The 18639-nt window shown below is 36.5% G+C and overlaps 3 protein-coding genes across 3 annotated transcripts; 1 reads left to right on the plus strand and 2 right to left on the minus strand.

Annotated features, from left to right (window-relative positions):
• Positions 1 to 9944: 9944 nt before the first annotated feature.
• LOC108972588 lies at positions 9945 to 11061 on the minus strand. Its single transcript, XM_018939225.1, has 3 exons — positions 10654 to 11061; positions 10314 to 10593; positions 9945 to 10226 (listed from the first exon to the last, which is right to left on the minus strand). Exons 1-3 carry the CDS (start codon positions 10940 to 10942, stop codon positions 10169 to 10171), a joined length of 627 nt encoding a protein of 208 aa, XP_018794770.1. The 5' UTR covers positions 10943 to 11061; the 3' UTR covers positions 9945 to 10168.
• Positions 11062 to 12797: 1736 nt separating this feature from the next.
• LOC108972592 (odorant receptor 45a-like) lies at positions 12798 to 17690 on the minus strand. Its single transcript, XM_018939228.1, has 7 exons — positions 17639 to 17690; positions 14359 to 14380; positions 13920 to 14168; positions 13658 to 13838; positions 13152 to 13602; positions 12924 to 13079; positions 12798 to 12860 (listed from the first exon to the last, which is right to left on the minus strand). Exons 1-7 carry the CDS (start codon positions 17675 to 17677, stop codon positions 12798 to 12800), a joined length of 1161 nt encoding a protein of 386 aa, XP_018794773.1. The 5' UTR covers positions 17678 to 17690.
• On the plus strand, positions 17679 to 18377 carry LOC108972564 (odorant receptor 45a-like; the record flags this gene model as incomplete). Its single annotated transcript, XM_018939197.1, has 3 exons — positions 17679 to 18035; positions 18097 to 18252; positions 18315 to 18377. Coding segments are annotated over 3 exons (576 nt in total), but the record flags the coding sequence as incomplete, so codon positions are not given.
• Positions 18378 to 18639: the final 262 nt, after the last annotated feature.

Consider the following 18639-nt stretch of genomic DNA (forward strand, 5'->3'; position numbering starts at 1 on the left):
GCAGCAATGCGAGCCTTACTAAAAGCAATCCAGCACCCAGCTAGTTCCCATGCTGATGAAATTTGAGTAAGGGTGCCTTTTTTGCAAGCTTATCGGCTGTATATATTTTTTTCTATTCCGCTATTGCCAAGTACCCATGCAAGTATATTGAAGTAGCTAATGGTACTGCGGGTGTACTGCTTCACTTGAGCTCATTGCCAGCAATTCCATCTCTAAACCGAAATTGCAAATATAGAAAGTTTATCGTTTCATAAGAGATAGAATAAGGTCACCCAAATCCGATGCTGACCAAAAGTTATATCCAAAAGCATTATTATAAAAACTCCTCAGAAACATGAAGAATCTCCTTTTTTCTCCCTCAACGCGATTATTAAAAATAATGCCACCTGAAATTCTCATGTTGGCATGCAATCTTCAAAACATACTAACTAAGCAGCCGAGTATTGTAATAAGTCATTCTAGAAATTGAAAAATATTCAAAACAAGTGGCACTAACACACGCCATTAGGTAAATACATATATGAATATTTGTAAACAACTATTAGCACTATACTTTTGAACGCCTGCAAGTATGCTTTGGAAAGTGACCCACACTGTACTAGAAGTTTTCTAATATCTCTAACCGCTCAACTCTAATTCGCGTGCACCTTTTCACTATTTGCACTTTGGCCAGACGTGTCAAAGTGCTGACATTTGTAATCAGAAATGTCAACGAATGATTTACGTGCAACATTACCGTGTCTGCCGACTGTCTGCCGTGCAGCATGCAAATATTGTTGCATAAAAACCGGCGATTCGGTTAATAATGAAGCGCTGTGTATGCCAGCAACGATGATAATGAAGTTTACGTAAATATAAATATGTACATATATGCGCAGGTGTGTTTACTCCGCCCACTCAATGTTGCTGCTTCATTAATAGCCGGTCACATGCGTATTGCGTGCCTATAATTATGCAACCAACGTGTACAGTTATATGCTATTACCGAAGCCAAGTGAGGTTACACCGGATGCACGGGAAAAGCCGCCTATGTTGCCAGCGTGCACACTTGACATGTTGACCGGCGCGTCGAGTAGGGTTCACTTGCTTGAAATGTTTGCATTAATCACTCGCGACGGCCATGTGGCAGCCACGAAATCCGCAAAAATCAATTATTGACAGTTGTTGTAGCAGCGCATTTCATTTTGCAGCAATTACCAGCAATATTTTTCCATGTAAATAAATGTTTGGCCAAAATTAACAACGAAAAAAGTAATTAGTAGGCCCACTTGTTTTGAAATATCAAGCATACAATTAGGCATTTTGTAGATTTTATTAACGTGAAAAGGTAATGTAATAATTTCGGCGCTTAATTAAGTCACAATTGAACAATGTGTTTTCTACAGCATGCTCAGGATGTACTAAATGACTTCTATTGTTTATATAAAGTTGCATAATGTTAGGCGCTATGCAAAGCTAATGCCAATTAATGTTTGTGCGTCCAAATAAAACTATTATTTGTTGTTTTTGGTTTATTTTGCTTAAAATTTTCCACATTTTGTCGGCTTGTATTACACTGCACGGCCAATTTTCAAAGTCGGCACCTGCCCTTCGGCTCTCGTACAATCCCTTTTCAAGCGTATTGTTTGAATTTTTCAGTTTTATTTAAATTCGCTACATTTGGGGCAATTTTACGAACGCTTTTGTGTCGTTATTGTACGAAAAGGAAAAAAGAAAAATATATGTTAATGAATATTGACTGCTGGTGATTGATATGTTTGTTAAAATAATTAAATTTGAACTCGATAAAGGACAGCGCTTATATTATGTTCCCACGAAAAATGTTAAGTGATTTGATTACATTTAAGCTATTCACTAACAGATGATAAAACATATCTTTTTGCCATTCAAGAATTCACACCAAATAAAAGTCTTATTTTAAATATTTTCAATATAATGATTTTGAACTGTCATTTTTGTATGGCGAAATCTTGATAAATTTAAAGGATTAGTAGGATAAACTACTCAACAGCCGAAATCTTGTGATTAAGTGCCTGAACGTTGTATTAGGTTGGAAAATATTTTGGAAAAATAATCTTCACAAGTACAAGTTTCCAGCTTTCGCTGAAGATTGAAAGTGATTAAAAGTTCTTAAAGAAAAGCACAGAAGTTTCAAATTTAATGGGCAACGTTTATCATCATTCAAAAGAACATTCTTTGGCATACACTTTTTGAAAATTACCTCTTTCAAATGTTGGGCGTGGCTACGTCTCAGTGTTACATCGGTTGAGTCCAATTTTCGATGACTCGTTCGAACATTTCGACTCCTAACAGGCGGTTGACACCTGTCATGTTTATGTCTCAGCTACGACTGCTTTATATTCCTCACTGCGTGCTGAAGGCACTGAAGACCATTCCTCCGAAAATTGGAAAATTAAATTAGGAATTACATTTCGAAAGCGATATTAAGCTTTTGTATTTCTTTTATTGTCAGTAGGATTCCAATTCGTTTATGTTTGAGGTCAGTTCAGTTATTTTAAAAGAAGAAAACTTTAGAATTCGCTTCGGATGGACTCATGAAAAAAATCCGTCGTCGACACTGTTTGATCTCCTGCCACTTCATTTATTTCAGTGGACAATACAAACAAAGCGAATCATACTCGTAAATGCCCGAAATAACAAGATGAAAAGATGAAAAGAAATGTCAGATAAAACATAAACAGAAATATGTCAATGAGACTTAAAGCTCAGAACGTAAAATAAATATGCGCATAAAAGCAGTGATAAAAGAGAATACAACAACAATGTGCTACAATATTGAAATAATGAGGGAGAGATGAATATATACAAGTATGTCACACTGATAGCTTATGCGTTGGCATACTTATATACGCATATATTTGATGAGCAGCGGCGCTTAACTAAATATATACCGTATATATACATACACATACAAAAATTTTCGGGCTGGTAAAAAAGCAAACCGTAATGTTAATGTAGCGCAATTTCCGTTTTCCCCAACGCCAGCACATTTAGTTTTTCACATTGATAATAAATGCGTATCTTAATATTTTGATCGCTGCTTTTATGCCGACTTTATGTGAAAAGAAGCACTCATGGCTCACCTTGGCAGTAGAAAGTCCCTGCCAAAGCTTTTTGTGAGTGGGGAAGTAGCAGGTGAATTAATGTGTGTCAGTTGCCAATCATGATGTTGACAATTTTGTTATCTTAACTAGATAAATATTATCTTACACGTGTGAGTGTTTTTCCGTTGTGTCGCTCTGGATAAGTGAAGGCCGTAAAAAATGTATGAACAGAAAATGAAAAGGTAATCAAGTTTACGTACATTTCATGCAGGAATCTTCTTCTTCTTAATTGGCGATTATAGCCGAGTTAACAACAGCGCGCCAGTCGTTTCTTCTTTTCGCTACGTGGCGCCAATTGGATATTCCAAGCGTAGCCAGGTCCTTCCAACGGAGTGGAGGTCTTCCCATGCAGGAATCTAGCGTAATAATATGCAGGAACGAATGATTGTTGATATGAATATGTGAAGAAAATTTTTTGTTGAAGTGGCTGTGAGATTTTGGAAGGCTCCCATTTCACTTCGATAGTTTAGATACCGCAAAATATATTTAACTAAGGTAGGGGGTATTATTTTCCATTAACTATGTAACGCCCCAACAGAAAGGACAGAAAGCCTATAAAGCGTATACTTGTACTATACATAATACGAAAAGCATATATATAGTACATAAATGATCAAGTTGACGAGCTGAGATAGAGAAAGCATACCTGCTTGTATATACGGCAACAGCCCTAAGTTTTTGAAATATTGATCTGAAACTTTGCACACCTACATTTCTCTCCAAGAAGTTGCTTATTTGTGTGAATTATTGATATTAGATCAATAAAGCATATAGCTGCCATACAAACTGACCGACTCAAATCAAGATGAAAGAGTTATTTATGTTTATGTTATGTTTTTATACTAATAGAAATGCATTAGTGAAGGGTATTAAAGCTTTAGGGCTGCAGACGTTATGTTTTTTCTTATCTTACATTTTTTTTTTTCCTGACCGAATAGATAGTCCAACTTAGTTTTTGTTTTAATTTTATTATTAATTATATTTTTAGCTCCTAATATTGGATAGTCGAATAAGTCTTTTCGTATTTTGTCACTGGATGTCGTTGTAGTCGTATAGTATATCTGTGTGTCATATCATATAGTGTTGGAAAGGTGAGATTTAATGCTTCAGTTAGCCAAAAAAAAATTAAATTCGGTGAAGTCGAAAGAAGTTACAGCTGTTCAAAAATGAGTGAAAAATAATAAAGGAATTTGAAAATTAATTATTTAAAGTTAACAGAGACGATGCTGTATCAGTACGTGTAACACAACAATGGTTTGCTCGCTTCTGTTGTGGAAATTTTGATGTGAAAGATAAACCACCACGCCCTAGTCGACTTATCGCTGATGAAATTATAGAAAAGATAGACCAGAATTATCACATAAATAGCCATGACATCGCTAAGGAACTTAACATTGGTCATCAAACGGTTTTGAACCATATGAAAGAGCCTGGCTACAAAAAGAAACTCGATGCTGGGGTACCACATGAATTGTCTGTAGAAAATGTAATGAAATCGAACCATTTCTGAAGCGAATGGAAACAGCAGATGAAAAGTGGATCAAATACAACAGTAATGTGCGAAAAAATCATGGCCCAAGCGTGATGAAGCTGAAAAAATGGTCGCAAACCGAGGATTCACGCTTCGAAAGGTTATGCTGAGTGTTTGGTGGGATTTGAAACGAGTATTCCACTTTGAGCTGCTGCAGCCTGGTCGAACGATTGAATCTACATTTTACTGTTGACTACAGGTGAGATTGAAGCAAGCAATAAAAAAAAACGGAAATAACTGATCAACAGAAAGCGCTTCGTCTCCCATCAGAGCAACGCTAGAACACAATCTTACACAATTACCGAAAAGGAGTAATACTTATAGGCGATCTACAGCTCAGTTTTTTTTTCCTTACCTCCTTACCAAGAAATACAAAAAAATATTGGTAATGCAGCAATATAAAGAGCTTAGGGTAAATTAAACACAATTCCGGTTTTTAGCTTAGAAAATTGAGACTAAATTAGTCTTAGACTAAAATAATCTATAATAGGAAGAGTGGTCCCCGTTTCACAAACTCTTAACAATTATTTCATATTGATAGTGAAACCAAAATCTATATAAGCTAAACAGTATTACATTATAATAGCATTCAATTTGCTACTTTTTAAGAAAAAAAGCCAACTTTTATAAAAACCTTGCATATGCACAGGCGCACAGCCATAATTAATCGAATTATAGCGTTAAAAGCTTATTTTTGCATAAAATATAAATCTTAAGTAGATTATGGACTGAAAAGTATTTACATTTGCATATTTCAACCCCCCCTCTCGTCGAAATAAATGTACCCCAAACGAATTTGAACTAAGAATAAAATCTTCCAAATATAAGGCAGCAAGTAAAGAAGTAAGAAAGTAGTGCTTTCTAACATTGCGATTGTCTTCTCTTAATTGCATTGCAAATTTATGTCACGAATATACTTTTGAACGAAATGGAGAAGTTAACAGCACATAGTTTTTCGCTCACTCTCTGCCACACACACTTTTCTTGAATTCACTCGAGTAATTTTCGGTGAGCTGCGAATGCCATAAACAAAGCGCCACAAGCCACATGAATGTGGGAGAGAAACGGTATAAAATACCGCAATTTCACTGCAATGTATGTGTGTGTATATAGGTGTGTGTGAATGTAAAAGCTTGTAAATGATAGCAAAGCGCTGGCGCTGAGTACAAAACTAAATTAACGACGCTGCAAGAGGGAAGTGGTTCAAAATCAAATTGCAAGCGAGAATGCAATGCAATGCAATCAGACAGTTGTGAGTAAAAAAGAACAAAAACAACATAATTCATGCATACAAAGAATACGCAAACGAATTGGGATAAACCACAAAGTTACGGTGCCACAAGTGCTTGCAACAAGCAGCATATGCGACAACATGCGGCAGCAGAGCAACGATTGAAGCGACGTATGAAGCGCTGCGGGAGGGCCTTAACATGCAAATTGAATTTCTAAAATGCATTTTAGTACGCTGAAATGTGCTTTTACAAGATTCTTAACCGACTTCGAGATGTTCGCCATAAATTAGCAGGAAGCGATTTGTTTAAGAAATAAATTCACTAACTCCAGTTTATAGTAAGCACCGAAATTTTATTAAAACTGCAGAAATAGGCAAGAAAAATGCTTCAACTAGCAGCCACAACTACGCCGACGCTGCGAAGAGTTTAACTTTGAAAAGTTTGGCGACTAGAAAAAAATAATAAAAATTTAGCGGCGAGTTGTTAGAAATGCAAGACGCGCCAGCGCAGGCTAGCATGTCTCTAGGCGCATCGGTTGCCATTTAAAGTTTGGCGGCTTTGTTAACGGCAACTTTTGCTGAGCGCCGCTAAACAACTCACTACTACATAGACATACACTTATACAACAAACCAGCCGACAAATAAAACACCGCTGCGCGAAATTGCATACTTTTAGGCGTAAAGCATTGTTCATACATATACACACAAAATAGCTGTGTATGTACCGCGGCACTCGCGCGAGTAACATTAGCGGTTGCAAAATTATAAATAAATTGTGTGGCAACACCGTTGCGGCGCAGACAGCAAAGTTTCGCGTATTCATAGACATATTTAAGGGGCGTAAGTTGTCCATGTTCTTGCTTGTTTTATTCGTTATTATTATTGTTTTGTTGTTGCTATTGTCTTGTTACTCAAATTAATGAGGTGATAGCTTCTTATTTGACATACAGACGGCGGGTGGCTTACAATCTTACAGGTTAGTTGACTTACGCTCTCACCAGTACTTGGACTCCTGGTATGCTCTGTTTAGTATTGCGTAATAAGGCTGTTTACTTCACATTTCCAGTACTTTTTTTATTGAACTGATTCTAAAAAGTTAAAGCTGTTTGCATAGTACTCATACAACCTTTGGGTTAGGTTAGGTTGATCTGATAGGCCAATACGCCCGCATAGACCAGTTTTGGTACTTTTCAATACCAGATGGACTTCAGCTGCTCCAAGAGTAGTAGTCATCCTTTAATATGCCTGTGCTTGACGCGAATTTCAACAGATTCTGCGGTCTCACTATCGATAACTTCTCCAGTGTATCGTACTGTGGGGACCCCAGATGCTTACAGCGTAGTCTTGCCAATTCGGGACAAAGGCTTCATTGTTTCTCTGGTGTCCAGCTCAAGATATTTCCTGCAGTCTTCTCGATCTGTCATCTGTCTCATATAATCTTTAGTGTGATATATTATTTTGTTTTTTTTTTCAGGTGCATACGCGGACCGAAAGACTATGAATATTCCGAAATATGAACGTTTCAACTAATATAATGTTCCGTCCTCAGCGGAGTAAATTCAAGTCCAAGTCAAAAATAGTTTTTCTATTTTATTTTTGTTTTTCCAACCACCAAGGGGAGTCAAGCTCAATTTGATGAGTACATGCAATATAGGCAGGTTTTAAAACAATTCCTTCGAAAATGGTATCGTTAGTGTTAGGATATATAAAACTAATATTTCCAGAAGACGCACTTGGACAGATATTTAGCCTTTTTTCACCCAAATCCTCATAGATAGGCGAAGCATTTTGAGCTTATCAGAAATTTATTACAGCGACTAATATCAATCCCAACCACTTCGCTATGTTCGCCAAGAGTGTGTCTAACAAGATATTTCAATCTTAAACAAAATGATTCCATCTCGTCTTCTTCTAGAAAGATCTACCAGAGTCGCAGAGAGAGTCACAAGATAATTCCACATCCCCTTATTTCAAAAGGTTTTAGCAAAGGGTGTGCGAAGCTATTGGACAGTGTCTAGTCGGGACACCTACCATTACGGTGAAATTGACTTTACAACTTAAGAGCAAGTAGTACGGAGGACCTTTTATGGTTCGCTCTGGACCAGAATGGTCTTACAGGCACACACTTTCTGCTTATTATCCATGACTTGCTTACCCCACTGAAGGTCTATATGTCCGGCTTTGCAGTTTCCGTAGATTCCATGGTGAAACTATTGAGGTCATGGACTCATTAACTAGTTTTGAGCACACAGTCAGTGTGACAGTCAGCGAGTTCACAGCCAGTAAAGCCACTCGGCTGAAGCTGAGAATTTTAATGAGATACCACATAATGTTTTAATAACACTAACAGAGTCTGAGATAATTAACAGACAACATAACATTTTTCTATTACATGCTCTGTAGGTACTCTGTTGAAAAATTCACTATTTTGAAAAACTGCTAAAGTTAACAGAAGGAAGCACAACACCTGAACATAGAACAAAATGAACTACTTTCATTAATTATAGACACGAACCGTTAATGCTTAGTAAGTACTTATATCAAGGATAGGTCTTCCATAATTCGAATTTCACTATGTTCTATTGTGAATTATATATCTTTAGGAAACCCGAAAAGTATGAAATTCTTAGCGAAGATATACGGCTGCAAGGATTGCTACCAATTCCGAATGCCATAAATACCTACTAATCATAAAACAACCCCTTATTTGCAGCTCAGTGCATACCAAAAGTTCTAACCGTTTGAACTCCGAATTACTCCGAATAATGCTTGGCATAAGGGCTGCGAATATTTATGGCTCAAAACATGAATCATTCGAAGCAAATGTGTTAGAAGCTTATATACCAACAAAATTTCGACTACTAAAGCTATTATACTCGTTCGAACTACGGCTTATGAAAAGGTATACAAAAATTAAAAAGAAAAACACTTTAAATTATAAAAAATTAAAAAATTAAGAAAATATAAAGAGATTTATTATATAATTTTGATAAATAAATAGTTAAAAATTTAAAATTTGCTTGAAAAGTAAACGTTATTTATTAACAGGTTTTCTGTGCCTTAATCTTTTTAATATAAAAGTTACAAAAAAATAATTTAACAAAAAAAATGTTTTCTAGTTTATTCCTTCGACATCAAAGTGCTTTCAATTCATTTTTTCCAGCTTTTTATATTCAACATTTATTTTATGCCATTAAAACACACTAAGCTGCTTTTGCACATACGCCAAGCACCATACAGCACACATACATACATGTGTATGCAAATACATATACAGACTGTCGCTGCGAGTTTATTTGTAGTTACAAGAACTTGCAAACTGTTGTTATTCATTTACCTGCAAACATGCTGCCAAAATTTATAGCAATAAAATAGCACCCCCGGGCATAAAAACATGTACACTCATACATATATGTATGTAAGTATGGATACAGAAACAAACACATAAAATACGACTCGATAACTGATGCATATGCATATATGTATTTAGACAAAAACTGTGTGTGAGTGCACATTGAGAGCATAAGAAGAACATAACACCCAGACAATATGGCAGACACAGCACAAAATACAGCAACTGCCGGCATGTACTTATAGGCTGCAGGCATTTGTGATAACAACGGCAAAATGTTTTCGCAAGCAAACAAAACGACCTTCAAAGTTAGTCGGCAAATGAAGCTTTGTTATTGTAAAACGAAAGTGCATGCATATTTTCAGGCGCCTAATGTTTCGAAAACTTTGGCATAATGTGATCGAGGGCTGGGTAAGTTAAAGAAAGGTAAGTTTGAGTGGTTATACTGATTTCTGAATTTCAAAAAATGGAATTTATGTGTTTATATATATATATATATAAATCCAACGAATATATATTGGAGATAGTTCTCCGTAAGTTTCAAGTTGATCTGGCAAATAGTTTTGGAGGTTATCATGAAATATTCACACCGCTTTCTTAGATAAATTTGCCAGGTAATGATCTAAGGTATACAATTTTTGATAATAATTTCGATTTTCTTTGGTATGACTATCCTTCAAAATTTTCTAAAAAAACTCCTTCACTTTAGTACTTAGTAATACGTAAGTATGCCTTTATTTTAAAAAAATATGATTACAAATTAATACATCAGTCTTTAGCTCTTTCCTTTAACATTCACATATATGTAGCTACATTCACTTTTTGTACGTACTATATATTCGATATTAATAAAAAAAAAACAGTACATGTTTTACACTCTTTCTTATATGCTAACTCCAATTAGTAAATGTGAAGCAGTTTCCGAAGATCAATTGCGGCGCATTCGTTTCAGCAAACTCAGCAAAGTGTTGAAGTGTTGTTTTGTGCTACAAAAAATAATCAGAACAATTTAAAGCGAATAGACTCAAGTAGTTTTTAATTCTTTGATCAACACATTTTTCAAAACTACTCACATCAATCCCACGCGTTTCGACTCTGGCTCCCGATTTACGGCCACCAAACTACTTCCCTGTAGGGGATTCGCATTTCTGCCTTCTACCTTATGTTTGGTTGCTGCTTCCGGGTCCTCTCTCTGCTGACCAATGGCATGCCGTTCCGAGTCCAATTGGTTTTTATTCAAAAGTCCAAAATCACTCAAAGTCAAGCTGGCGGGTGTTGGAGTGGTGCTTATTTTGTTTTCTACCAAATGCTTAAACATTTCTTCGCTCCCACCAAGGAGTATGGCATAGTACACTATAAAAGTTTATGAAATTGAAACAATATAATGTAATATAATTTTACAACAGCACTTACGTAATTCCTTCAACTCGTCGCTCACATCTGTGTCTTCGGCATCGGGCATTTCGATAAAGAATCCATTCATGCGCACATGCAAATTCTCTTCGCCCTTCTGTCGCTGATCGTAATGCAGATCGTAGTTGTTGTTGTCTTCGTTCAGCGAGAGAAGATCCAAAAATTTCGGATCTGCAGCGCTTCGGTGCTGGGCTCGCATAGCTGCTGCATTCACAGGCGCATTCAGCGTTCCCAAGGCCAGCAGTTCCAGCAGCGTGAAGACAAAGAGACGGTTGGTGAATTTGCACATTGCCTCACGAGTGTCTATAGTAATAGAAGTGCGTGTGTGTGTGTGTGTGTGTTGCTAAGACGGTTGGTTGCCGGTCGAAAGCACAAGACCTCCAGCTGGTTGGGCGACTCGGACGCAAATGAAAAGCTCTGCTGCACCAGCTCATCCAAGAAGTGATCTTATGCGCTTACGAACATGCCCCGTCATACTTACATACATATATTTATATATCTCTGGCTTATAAGCAGGATGACACATGAATTGTTGGCTTTGCTTTCTTGCAGATTTATTTTTCTTGCCACGGCTTTATTGATTCTTTGTTTATGTGAAATCTAAAAAACTGGAGGTTATCAATTACCTATAGAGTTTACCTCAAGCATGTAAGCCAGACTTCCATCGAAATGGGAGAAAAATGTTGTGAATGGAAGCGGAGCTCAACTTGGAATACCTCAACTTTCTGAAATCGCATCTCGTCGCCACTGTTGCGATTTTTGGAAAGGCTAAAAAGAAGCCATGATTATTCAATTTCAAAACCTCCCTACTTTTCTTAATCAGTTTATTTTGTAGGTGTATCCATTAGTTTCTGAATGCCAGAAAATCTTAGATATTTTTCTAAATAATTTTGGTATTTCCAAAACATTACTAAGCTCATCAGCCTACTACCAATTACTTCTTTCCCAACTTTTTTACCGCAGCTTTGATTCATTGCTTCAGTGCTATTTTCTTGCGAAAAGGGTTATGGTACTTTTCATATTTGTTTATTTGCACGACGAATCTCTTCCTGGTTGCATAACATGTTTGGCAAACATTCTTACATAATATTTTAAGCCATCCAGCTAAAGCTAGTTGTGTTCTTGGTTGTCGAGAAGTGGTTTGGTGGGTTCCTTAATATGGACTTAATCACTTCCTACTTCTTCTGCTGCGCCTGGCGATGCTGACTCTGCTGTCTTCATTGGCGCTGTGGTTGCCACTGCTGCAAAACAATCACTTCAGTTGTTGTTGTTTTTCTTGTGCTGTTGTAATCAATCCTTTGCCGTGTGTGTGATGATGTCCATGTTGTTCTACCAGCTTTTGTGGTTAATTATGTATATTTATACATTTGGTGATCAGATAAATTCTATTACACGATGATGTTGGATTTGTTCACTGCAATTATTGAACTTATTGTTGGCAAACGTTTAAAGCGTAAGTATACAGTTAATTGGATATCAATAATCCATAAATTATTGTGTAAAGAAAGGCTAAAGGCTCTAGAATTATTCTAAAGGTAAAGCAGTTTACCGTTTAGCTCTTCGGGAGTTGCTTATTGAATAAATCGATTATTGATAAAAAGACGGTTTTTAGTCAGAGAAGCCAACCTATAGGTAAATGCGAATCAAAAGGATATGGTATTATTTACAAGGTAAACTCAACGTGGAGAAGAGATTAAAAAAGAACATGTGAAAAGATGTTAAGGTCTTACATAGCATTGTGTGGTGGACTTCCTACCACCAATCGACGTTGCTGTGGAAAGCTATGCAGCAAAATTACCATTAAAATTGGGAATGCCCTTTTGCATTATTTTACTTAAAACTGTTTTAAAGTCAACCGATGATAAGATCTTGAGTAAAATACAGTAAGCTTCGGCAAAATTTGCATTTGATACAGTAAAAATTCTTACCACATGTCTGCAGATATGCAAATTTTTATTCAAAATCGTTGTCGAAGATACAATGTATTCAAGGAAGCTAAAGAAAGACTACTATTTATGCTACAAAAGACTGCTTTAGTAAGAAAATGCGCTAAGTATATATTTTACTAAAGTACGGTTAACTCTACAATGGCTAAATGAATAAAAAATTAAACTTTTCGACTCTCTTTTCCAAACACCGACTTTTCACATAGTTTTCTGGTCCATGCTGCGCAAGAGAGTCACATAAGAGCCAGCAGTGCGCCAAACCTAAAATAAATAATCTATGAGACTCACAAGCCCTCCAACAAAGAGCGGAAGTGCTCCACGTACCCACAAAAAAAGCGGCAAATCAACGTCGAAAAATATGCCAGTCAATTTGCTGGGTTTCTGTGCGCGCATCATCGAGATTAACAGTACTTTACGTAATTTGTTTGGCCAGGTCGCCGAGTTTATAGTTTGATAAATGGATTTCGAAACATTTACGCTCTATTATTTATAGAAAATATATATATGGATACATTAGATTTTGCACTCAGATCTATTTTCTCAATCACCAACCTCATTCTGCAAATGCTGACCACCATAGCAATAGATCATTAGTTGTATACCCACTGAAATCATGAACAAGAATAGAAATGGTAAATCCATTGTGTCCACAACACCGCTGCCAATCTGATAGGCTAGAAAACAGATCTGCAAAGCATTTAGTGAGAATTGTACAAAAACGATTGGCTGATAAATGATATTCAATTGCTCGGTCATCGCAATAATACGCTGATGATACGCAATGCAATAATAAATTAGTTCGCAACGTTGACTCGGCTCGTTTGCCAACTCGGCTGTGAGCACTTTCGACTGGAGTATCTTAAAGTTTCCCACCAAGTTGTGTATGTACCAAGAGTAAAGACTGTCCACGGAAACTGAGCCATAAGTAACGCCATAGATGGCAACTGCGGTCCAAAGCCATATCAGAAAGTAGTTTAGCGGACGCGCATAATCGATCGGATAGCTGAGGAAAAGGTGCGGAAGTGGACAATGAAAACGGGTAACGAAACTGTACTTACGTGGCCTTGAGCACCACAATGTAACTGAATTCGCCGAGACGCAGATACTGTATGAAGCTCACCAAAACGGGCGCCGCAAGCGCCAGCATGCCAGTGTTCAGCACCGAGTAATAGTAGGCGGTGTTCATTAGACGCTCGCGATTATTCTCTTGTATCAAGTGAGTTAACTCCTTCGCAGAGGCTTTATCAGAAAACCATATTACAAAAAGTAAGTATTTCTTTTTTTTTTTATACAAACATTATATTGTTTCACGGCAGTCACCTTTGTACGATATCAGATAAATATTCTCAACCATTTGCGCCATTTCCTTGCGTCTATAAATGACAAGCCAAATCTTCCAAAGCGATATGGTGGCCTGCATAAACGGCGCCATTGCATTGGTTACCTCGACAATCTCCTGTATGTGTTGCCAACTGTAAACTGCGATCGGTATTAGAATCGTGGCCAAGGCGATGATTTGTAGAGTTAAGAAATATATTTTGGTCACGCGAGCACTTCTCGTCGTCATATCTATGCCGAGACGATGGAAAGTAAATTTTTGTAAGTGAAAATAATCCGTAATACCCAAATCGCAATTGAACATTTTGCGGCGCTGCGGTTTGCCAAACTTTACTCTTTGAAGGGTTCAACGAAAATGATTTGTTTTGACGAAAATTAATGGACAATTGCATAACTGAACAAGGTTCCGGCATAAACTCACCAGTAAGGTGGGGGAGCTGGCGCTACAGTCAACGAGAAAGTATTATTAGAGCTGAGGAATTTACTCTGGGTATATTTAAAAATATATTTTTAACCCTTGAAAGCTCAAGATATTTTGTATTTCCAAAATACGAATTTTTTAATAAGAAGTTATGATTACACACAAGAATAAATATTTTCCGGGTGGACCAAAGTCATAAGATTTTTACTCTAAATTAGAATGTTAGTGTATAAATATATTAAAAAAAATATATATAGAAAGTATATATATGGAATATATATATTGTATTTTGGGAATCTTGACTCACTATATATGCTGTTATAACACTCATGCTTGTAGTTCCTCCCTTCTTATTCACTGCTCAAACGTAGCGCTCACGATAGTTCACATTGCCGAAATCATAACTTCAATCATAATATAGGTACCATAAAATCATTTATCGTTATATTATGAAGTCCAACCTCCATTTAACCGAGAGTCAACTTTTCAATTTTGCCACTTAAGCCCAATTTTCTCTATTTTGATTGTCTCAATGGATTTGAGGCGTCGCCAACGTTTAACTGTTGACAATTTGTTTTGTCTACAAATCATTATTTAAATATTACATAATGACACAATTACCACTACAATATATAATCATACAAGTGCTTGTAATACGCCAGTATATTGAGCAGTTGAAGCGCCTGAAAATATGCTTTTGTATATTTAAATTGTGTGAAAGTTCTGTAACTCTCACCAACTGAGGTACTTGCAACAACACGAAACTAATAACGAATCAATTCCAATTATTGTCAAAAGTACGGTAGTGTGTGAAGTTTATTAATTCTTCCTAACCACCTTTAAAGAAACACCATTTTTGGGTTGACTATTGTCTGCCGCAAAAATCGCTGTTCTTGACCTTGATTGTTTGAAACGCTTGACAATTAAGTTAACTATAAGATTATCTTCTAAAAGATTTCCCTACCTGAAGGCCTTTTTAAACACTTTTTAATGACCAAATCATGGAAAATACCCGTGAAAAGAGGATCGGCAAACACCACATAGTAAGACCTCTACCCCGTTGGATAGATCAGGTTGAGAAAGGCCTGACTTCGCTTGGAATCTCTAATTGGCGTCACATTGCGAAAAGAAGAAATGACTGGCGCGCGGTTTATAACTCGGCTGTAATCACGTAAGCGGTGTCTACGACAGCAAGGACAAAGAAGAAGTACGCTTTCTTTGTTTAATGATGACTGAAAAGAAAATGTGGGTCCATATTGGTTCGTCGACTTTGTTTATATTTTCATATCCTTGACGAAAATGATTAATAAGTGACTTATAGCTTCTATTCCAGTCAAGGTTATCTAGTCATCTTTGTTAGAATATTTCTCATTCCCAGATTACTATTGGACTCAATCCCGACTAATAAAACCTCATGCTTGATGTATACGGGTCTTATCTTCATTGGATTGACGCAAAAGAATAATAACTGCTTTATTGAGTTTTACCTAGAGTTGTTACTATTGTCTGGTTCAGTAAGATTGAATGAGTCTGTTTCTAAATCCTGTGAAAGTTTCCGTTAAATTAATTAATTATATTACTCACATCATGAAAAATTAACTAAATTCATGAATGACCCAGAAATTCTTTTAACTAATTAAGTCTTTAAAACTTCCACATAATTCATGGAAATTGAAATATACAGTGGCGGAGAGCGTAGTCAAGTGAGTTGTGTATGTGACTAAAACTCTGTTCGCGGTATGTTCGAAAATTATCTGAGATCGACCATCTTCAGCCAATAACCAAAACTGGAACATATTACTATTGGAAAGAGATGCTGTTGAAAACCAGTCAAGAGCTTGTTTCGTAAGCACAATTTCAAAGACTCCACCATAAAAAGTCTATAAAGCCTGAGAAACTCGGCCAAATATCTAGCAAAGGTGGAAAAGACAATTGGTATAAAGTTATTACTTCCTAAAACTTTCATTACTTTATATTTTAGTTTTCTGAAAAATTTACTTCGTACTTTCAATACTCGAGGTTAACAATTCCGGCTTTTGATATCATGACATGATTTATTTATAGATTGGAAAGTTAACCAAAAGTGAGAAACGGAAAGCAAACAAACAAGTATGGACAGAATATTTTTTTTATGAATGTCTTGTTACTAGTTTCTCAGAAACTTTACTTTTGAATCTTTAAAAAATTTATCTTAATTTTGGAATGCTTATAGTTCAATCACAACTAAGCCAGAGCACTTCGAAATTTCCATCGATTTCTTTTTTTTTTTTTTTTGGAACACTATTATGGCAAAAAGGTAATAAGCTTGCCGCGTACACTCTTTTTAATTGCACTTTGAAGAGCAATTAACACACCTCGTTGCATTGTAATTAATATTTCTAACTTTCAGTGATAATTGTTAGGGCAAAAACTGATCTGGTTAAACTTTTTCGTATATAAAATTAAATCGCCGTCGACTAAAGAATTAGTACCGTCAATTTCCTCATATAATGCACACAACGCTTTTACAGGATATTAAGCCGATAGTTGGTGGTGAGTCATGGAAATGAAAATGTCTTACCCAGTGAGTTTAATTTAATACAAATATCCAATTTAGCTTCCGAACGATTAGGCATCAGTATTGACCTTAAATGTTCCAAGGGTACTTTCAGTCATCCTGCACTTTATTTCATTCAAATGATTGGGGTTATAATATGGGCTATAGCACTATATAGCTACGCAATGGAAAATTTCGCAGATGTAGACAAAATAGTTGCTGCCATGACAATAAATGTACAACTTTTTACTACGTCGAGTAAAAATTTTATCTTTTTAGCGCGACGCAAGCGGTTTTTGCGCTTAAATGAAGCGTTAGAACGACTTGCATTGGAAGGTAAATACTTTAAAATTCTTTTTACATGCATACGACTAGTCAAAGTATGGTTGTAATAAACCAATCTTCATATATTTTAATTTATTTTACGACTGCGCTCATATAGGCAACAAATTTGAGCGTGAGTTATGGAATGCCGCTAATCGTCCGGTGCTGCCGATTACAACGGCCTACAGCATCTCGTGCCAGCTGACAGTCAACTTTTGTGTGCTTTTGCCCATCTTCAAACTACTCTTCTACTATATATGGTACAATGAAGTTGTTCTGACACTTCCGCTGCCGGGCATGTGAGTCTCCACTGACTTAACCGCGTAAGGATACTTTAACGCAACCTGCTCTTTCTTTTCTCTACAGATTTCCTTATGACTATACTATACCCTTCTACTACATTCTAACCACTATACTCACGGTTTTGCTCGTGCAACTCTGTGCGAATACCATCACCATTGTCGATGGTTTGTTCGGTTGGTTCGTTTACAATATTTCGGCACATCTGCAAATCATGCGTCTAAAGTTGGAACAGCTTTTGCAACTGCACGTCGATGATCCAAGTTTTCATCGCGATTTTGTCGCTCTCATTAATTATCATCGCGAAACTATCGACTTGGCTTTGGAGCTTGATGCTGTCTATGCGCCAATCATATTCTTGGAGGTCACGTCTTCGTGCTTGCCAATTTGTTTTCTTGCTTATCAATTGTCCTATTTATCCGATCCAGCGAATGTGCCCTTCATTTGTCTGCTGTTGTCGTCTATTGTAATTCAATTGATGATTTATTGCTTTGGCGGTGAGAAGGTGCAAAGTGAGGTATTCAGAACGTAGTTATAGAATTATCGGTTTGTTTATGTCACTTAACGTATATTCTTAGTGTGATGAACTCTCTGAAAATATTTATTTGCTAATACCGTGGCAGAACCTACCACCGAAGCATTGTCGTCTATTACTTATCCCATTTATTCGCTCGCAGCGTGTTTTGGTCTTGACCGGCTACTTCTTCACAGCCAATCGTAGTCTACTTGTTTGGGTAAGTTACAAAAAAAACAGCAAAAGTTCATGAAAATAACTAAGTTTTGGTTATACCTCCAGATATTCAGAACTGCGGGCTCATTCACTGCCATGTTATTTGCACTGAAAGAAAAGGAGCTGTAATTCGCATGCAACAACAACTTAAACAATAACATTTGAATATAATGTCAGTTTCTATTAAAATTATATAACATAGATTTAATAAATGGTGCAGAATGATTCGGAATTATAGATAGGATCTGGAATAACAATTTAAAGGGCGGAGTTGTCGCAAAAAATAGTAGTTTAAGGCACAAAAAAAGGTTTTTATAGTACCATTAGAACTACAAGAACATATTGCGGATGAGAATAGTTTTTGAACTTGTATGGTATGTCAGATATTTTT

This window comes from Bactrocera latifrons, unplaced genomic scaffold, assembly GCF_001853355.1.
Source record: "Bactrocera latifrons isolate USDA-ARS-PBARC rearing strain unplaced genomic scaffold, ASM185335v1 scaffold_41, whole genome shotgun sequence".
In the NCBI taxonomy this organism is placed as follows: Eukaryota; Metazoa; Arthropoda; class Insecta; order Diptera; family Tephritidae; genus Bactrocera; species Bactrocera latifrons.

What these genes read in the sequence shown, in the direction of transcription:
- LOC108972588 (XM_018939225.1), bottom strand. Translation starts at nt 10,942, where the DNA reads ATGTGCAAATTCACCAACCGTCTCTTTGTCTTCACGCTGCTGGAACTG. An exon ending in CGACGAGTTGAAGGAATTAC is followed by an intron (nt 10,594 to 10,653) that starts GTAAGTGCTGTT and finishes AAACTTTTATAG; the next exon opens with TGTACTATGCCATACTCCTT. An exon ending in TCGAAACGCGTGGGATTGAT is followed by an intron (nt 10,227 to 10,313) that starts GTGAGTAGTTTT and finishes TATTTTTTGTAG; the next exon opens with CACAAAACAACACTTCAACA.
- LOC108972592 (XM_018939228.1), bottom strand. Translation starts at nt 17,677, where the DNA reads ATGGTGATGGTATTCGCACAGAGTTGCACGAGCAAAACC. An exon ending in AGAGTTGCACGAGCAAAACC is followed by an intron (nt 14,381 to 17,638) that starts GTGAGTATAGTG and finishes CGTTGACTGTAG; the next exon opens with CGCCAGCTCCCCCACCTTAC. An exon ending in ATTTGCCGCTTTTTTTGTGG is followed by an intron (nt 12,861 to 12,923) that starts GTACGTGGAGCA and finishes TATTTATTTTAG; the next exon opens with GTTTGGCGCACTGCTGGCTC.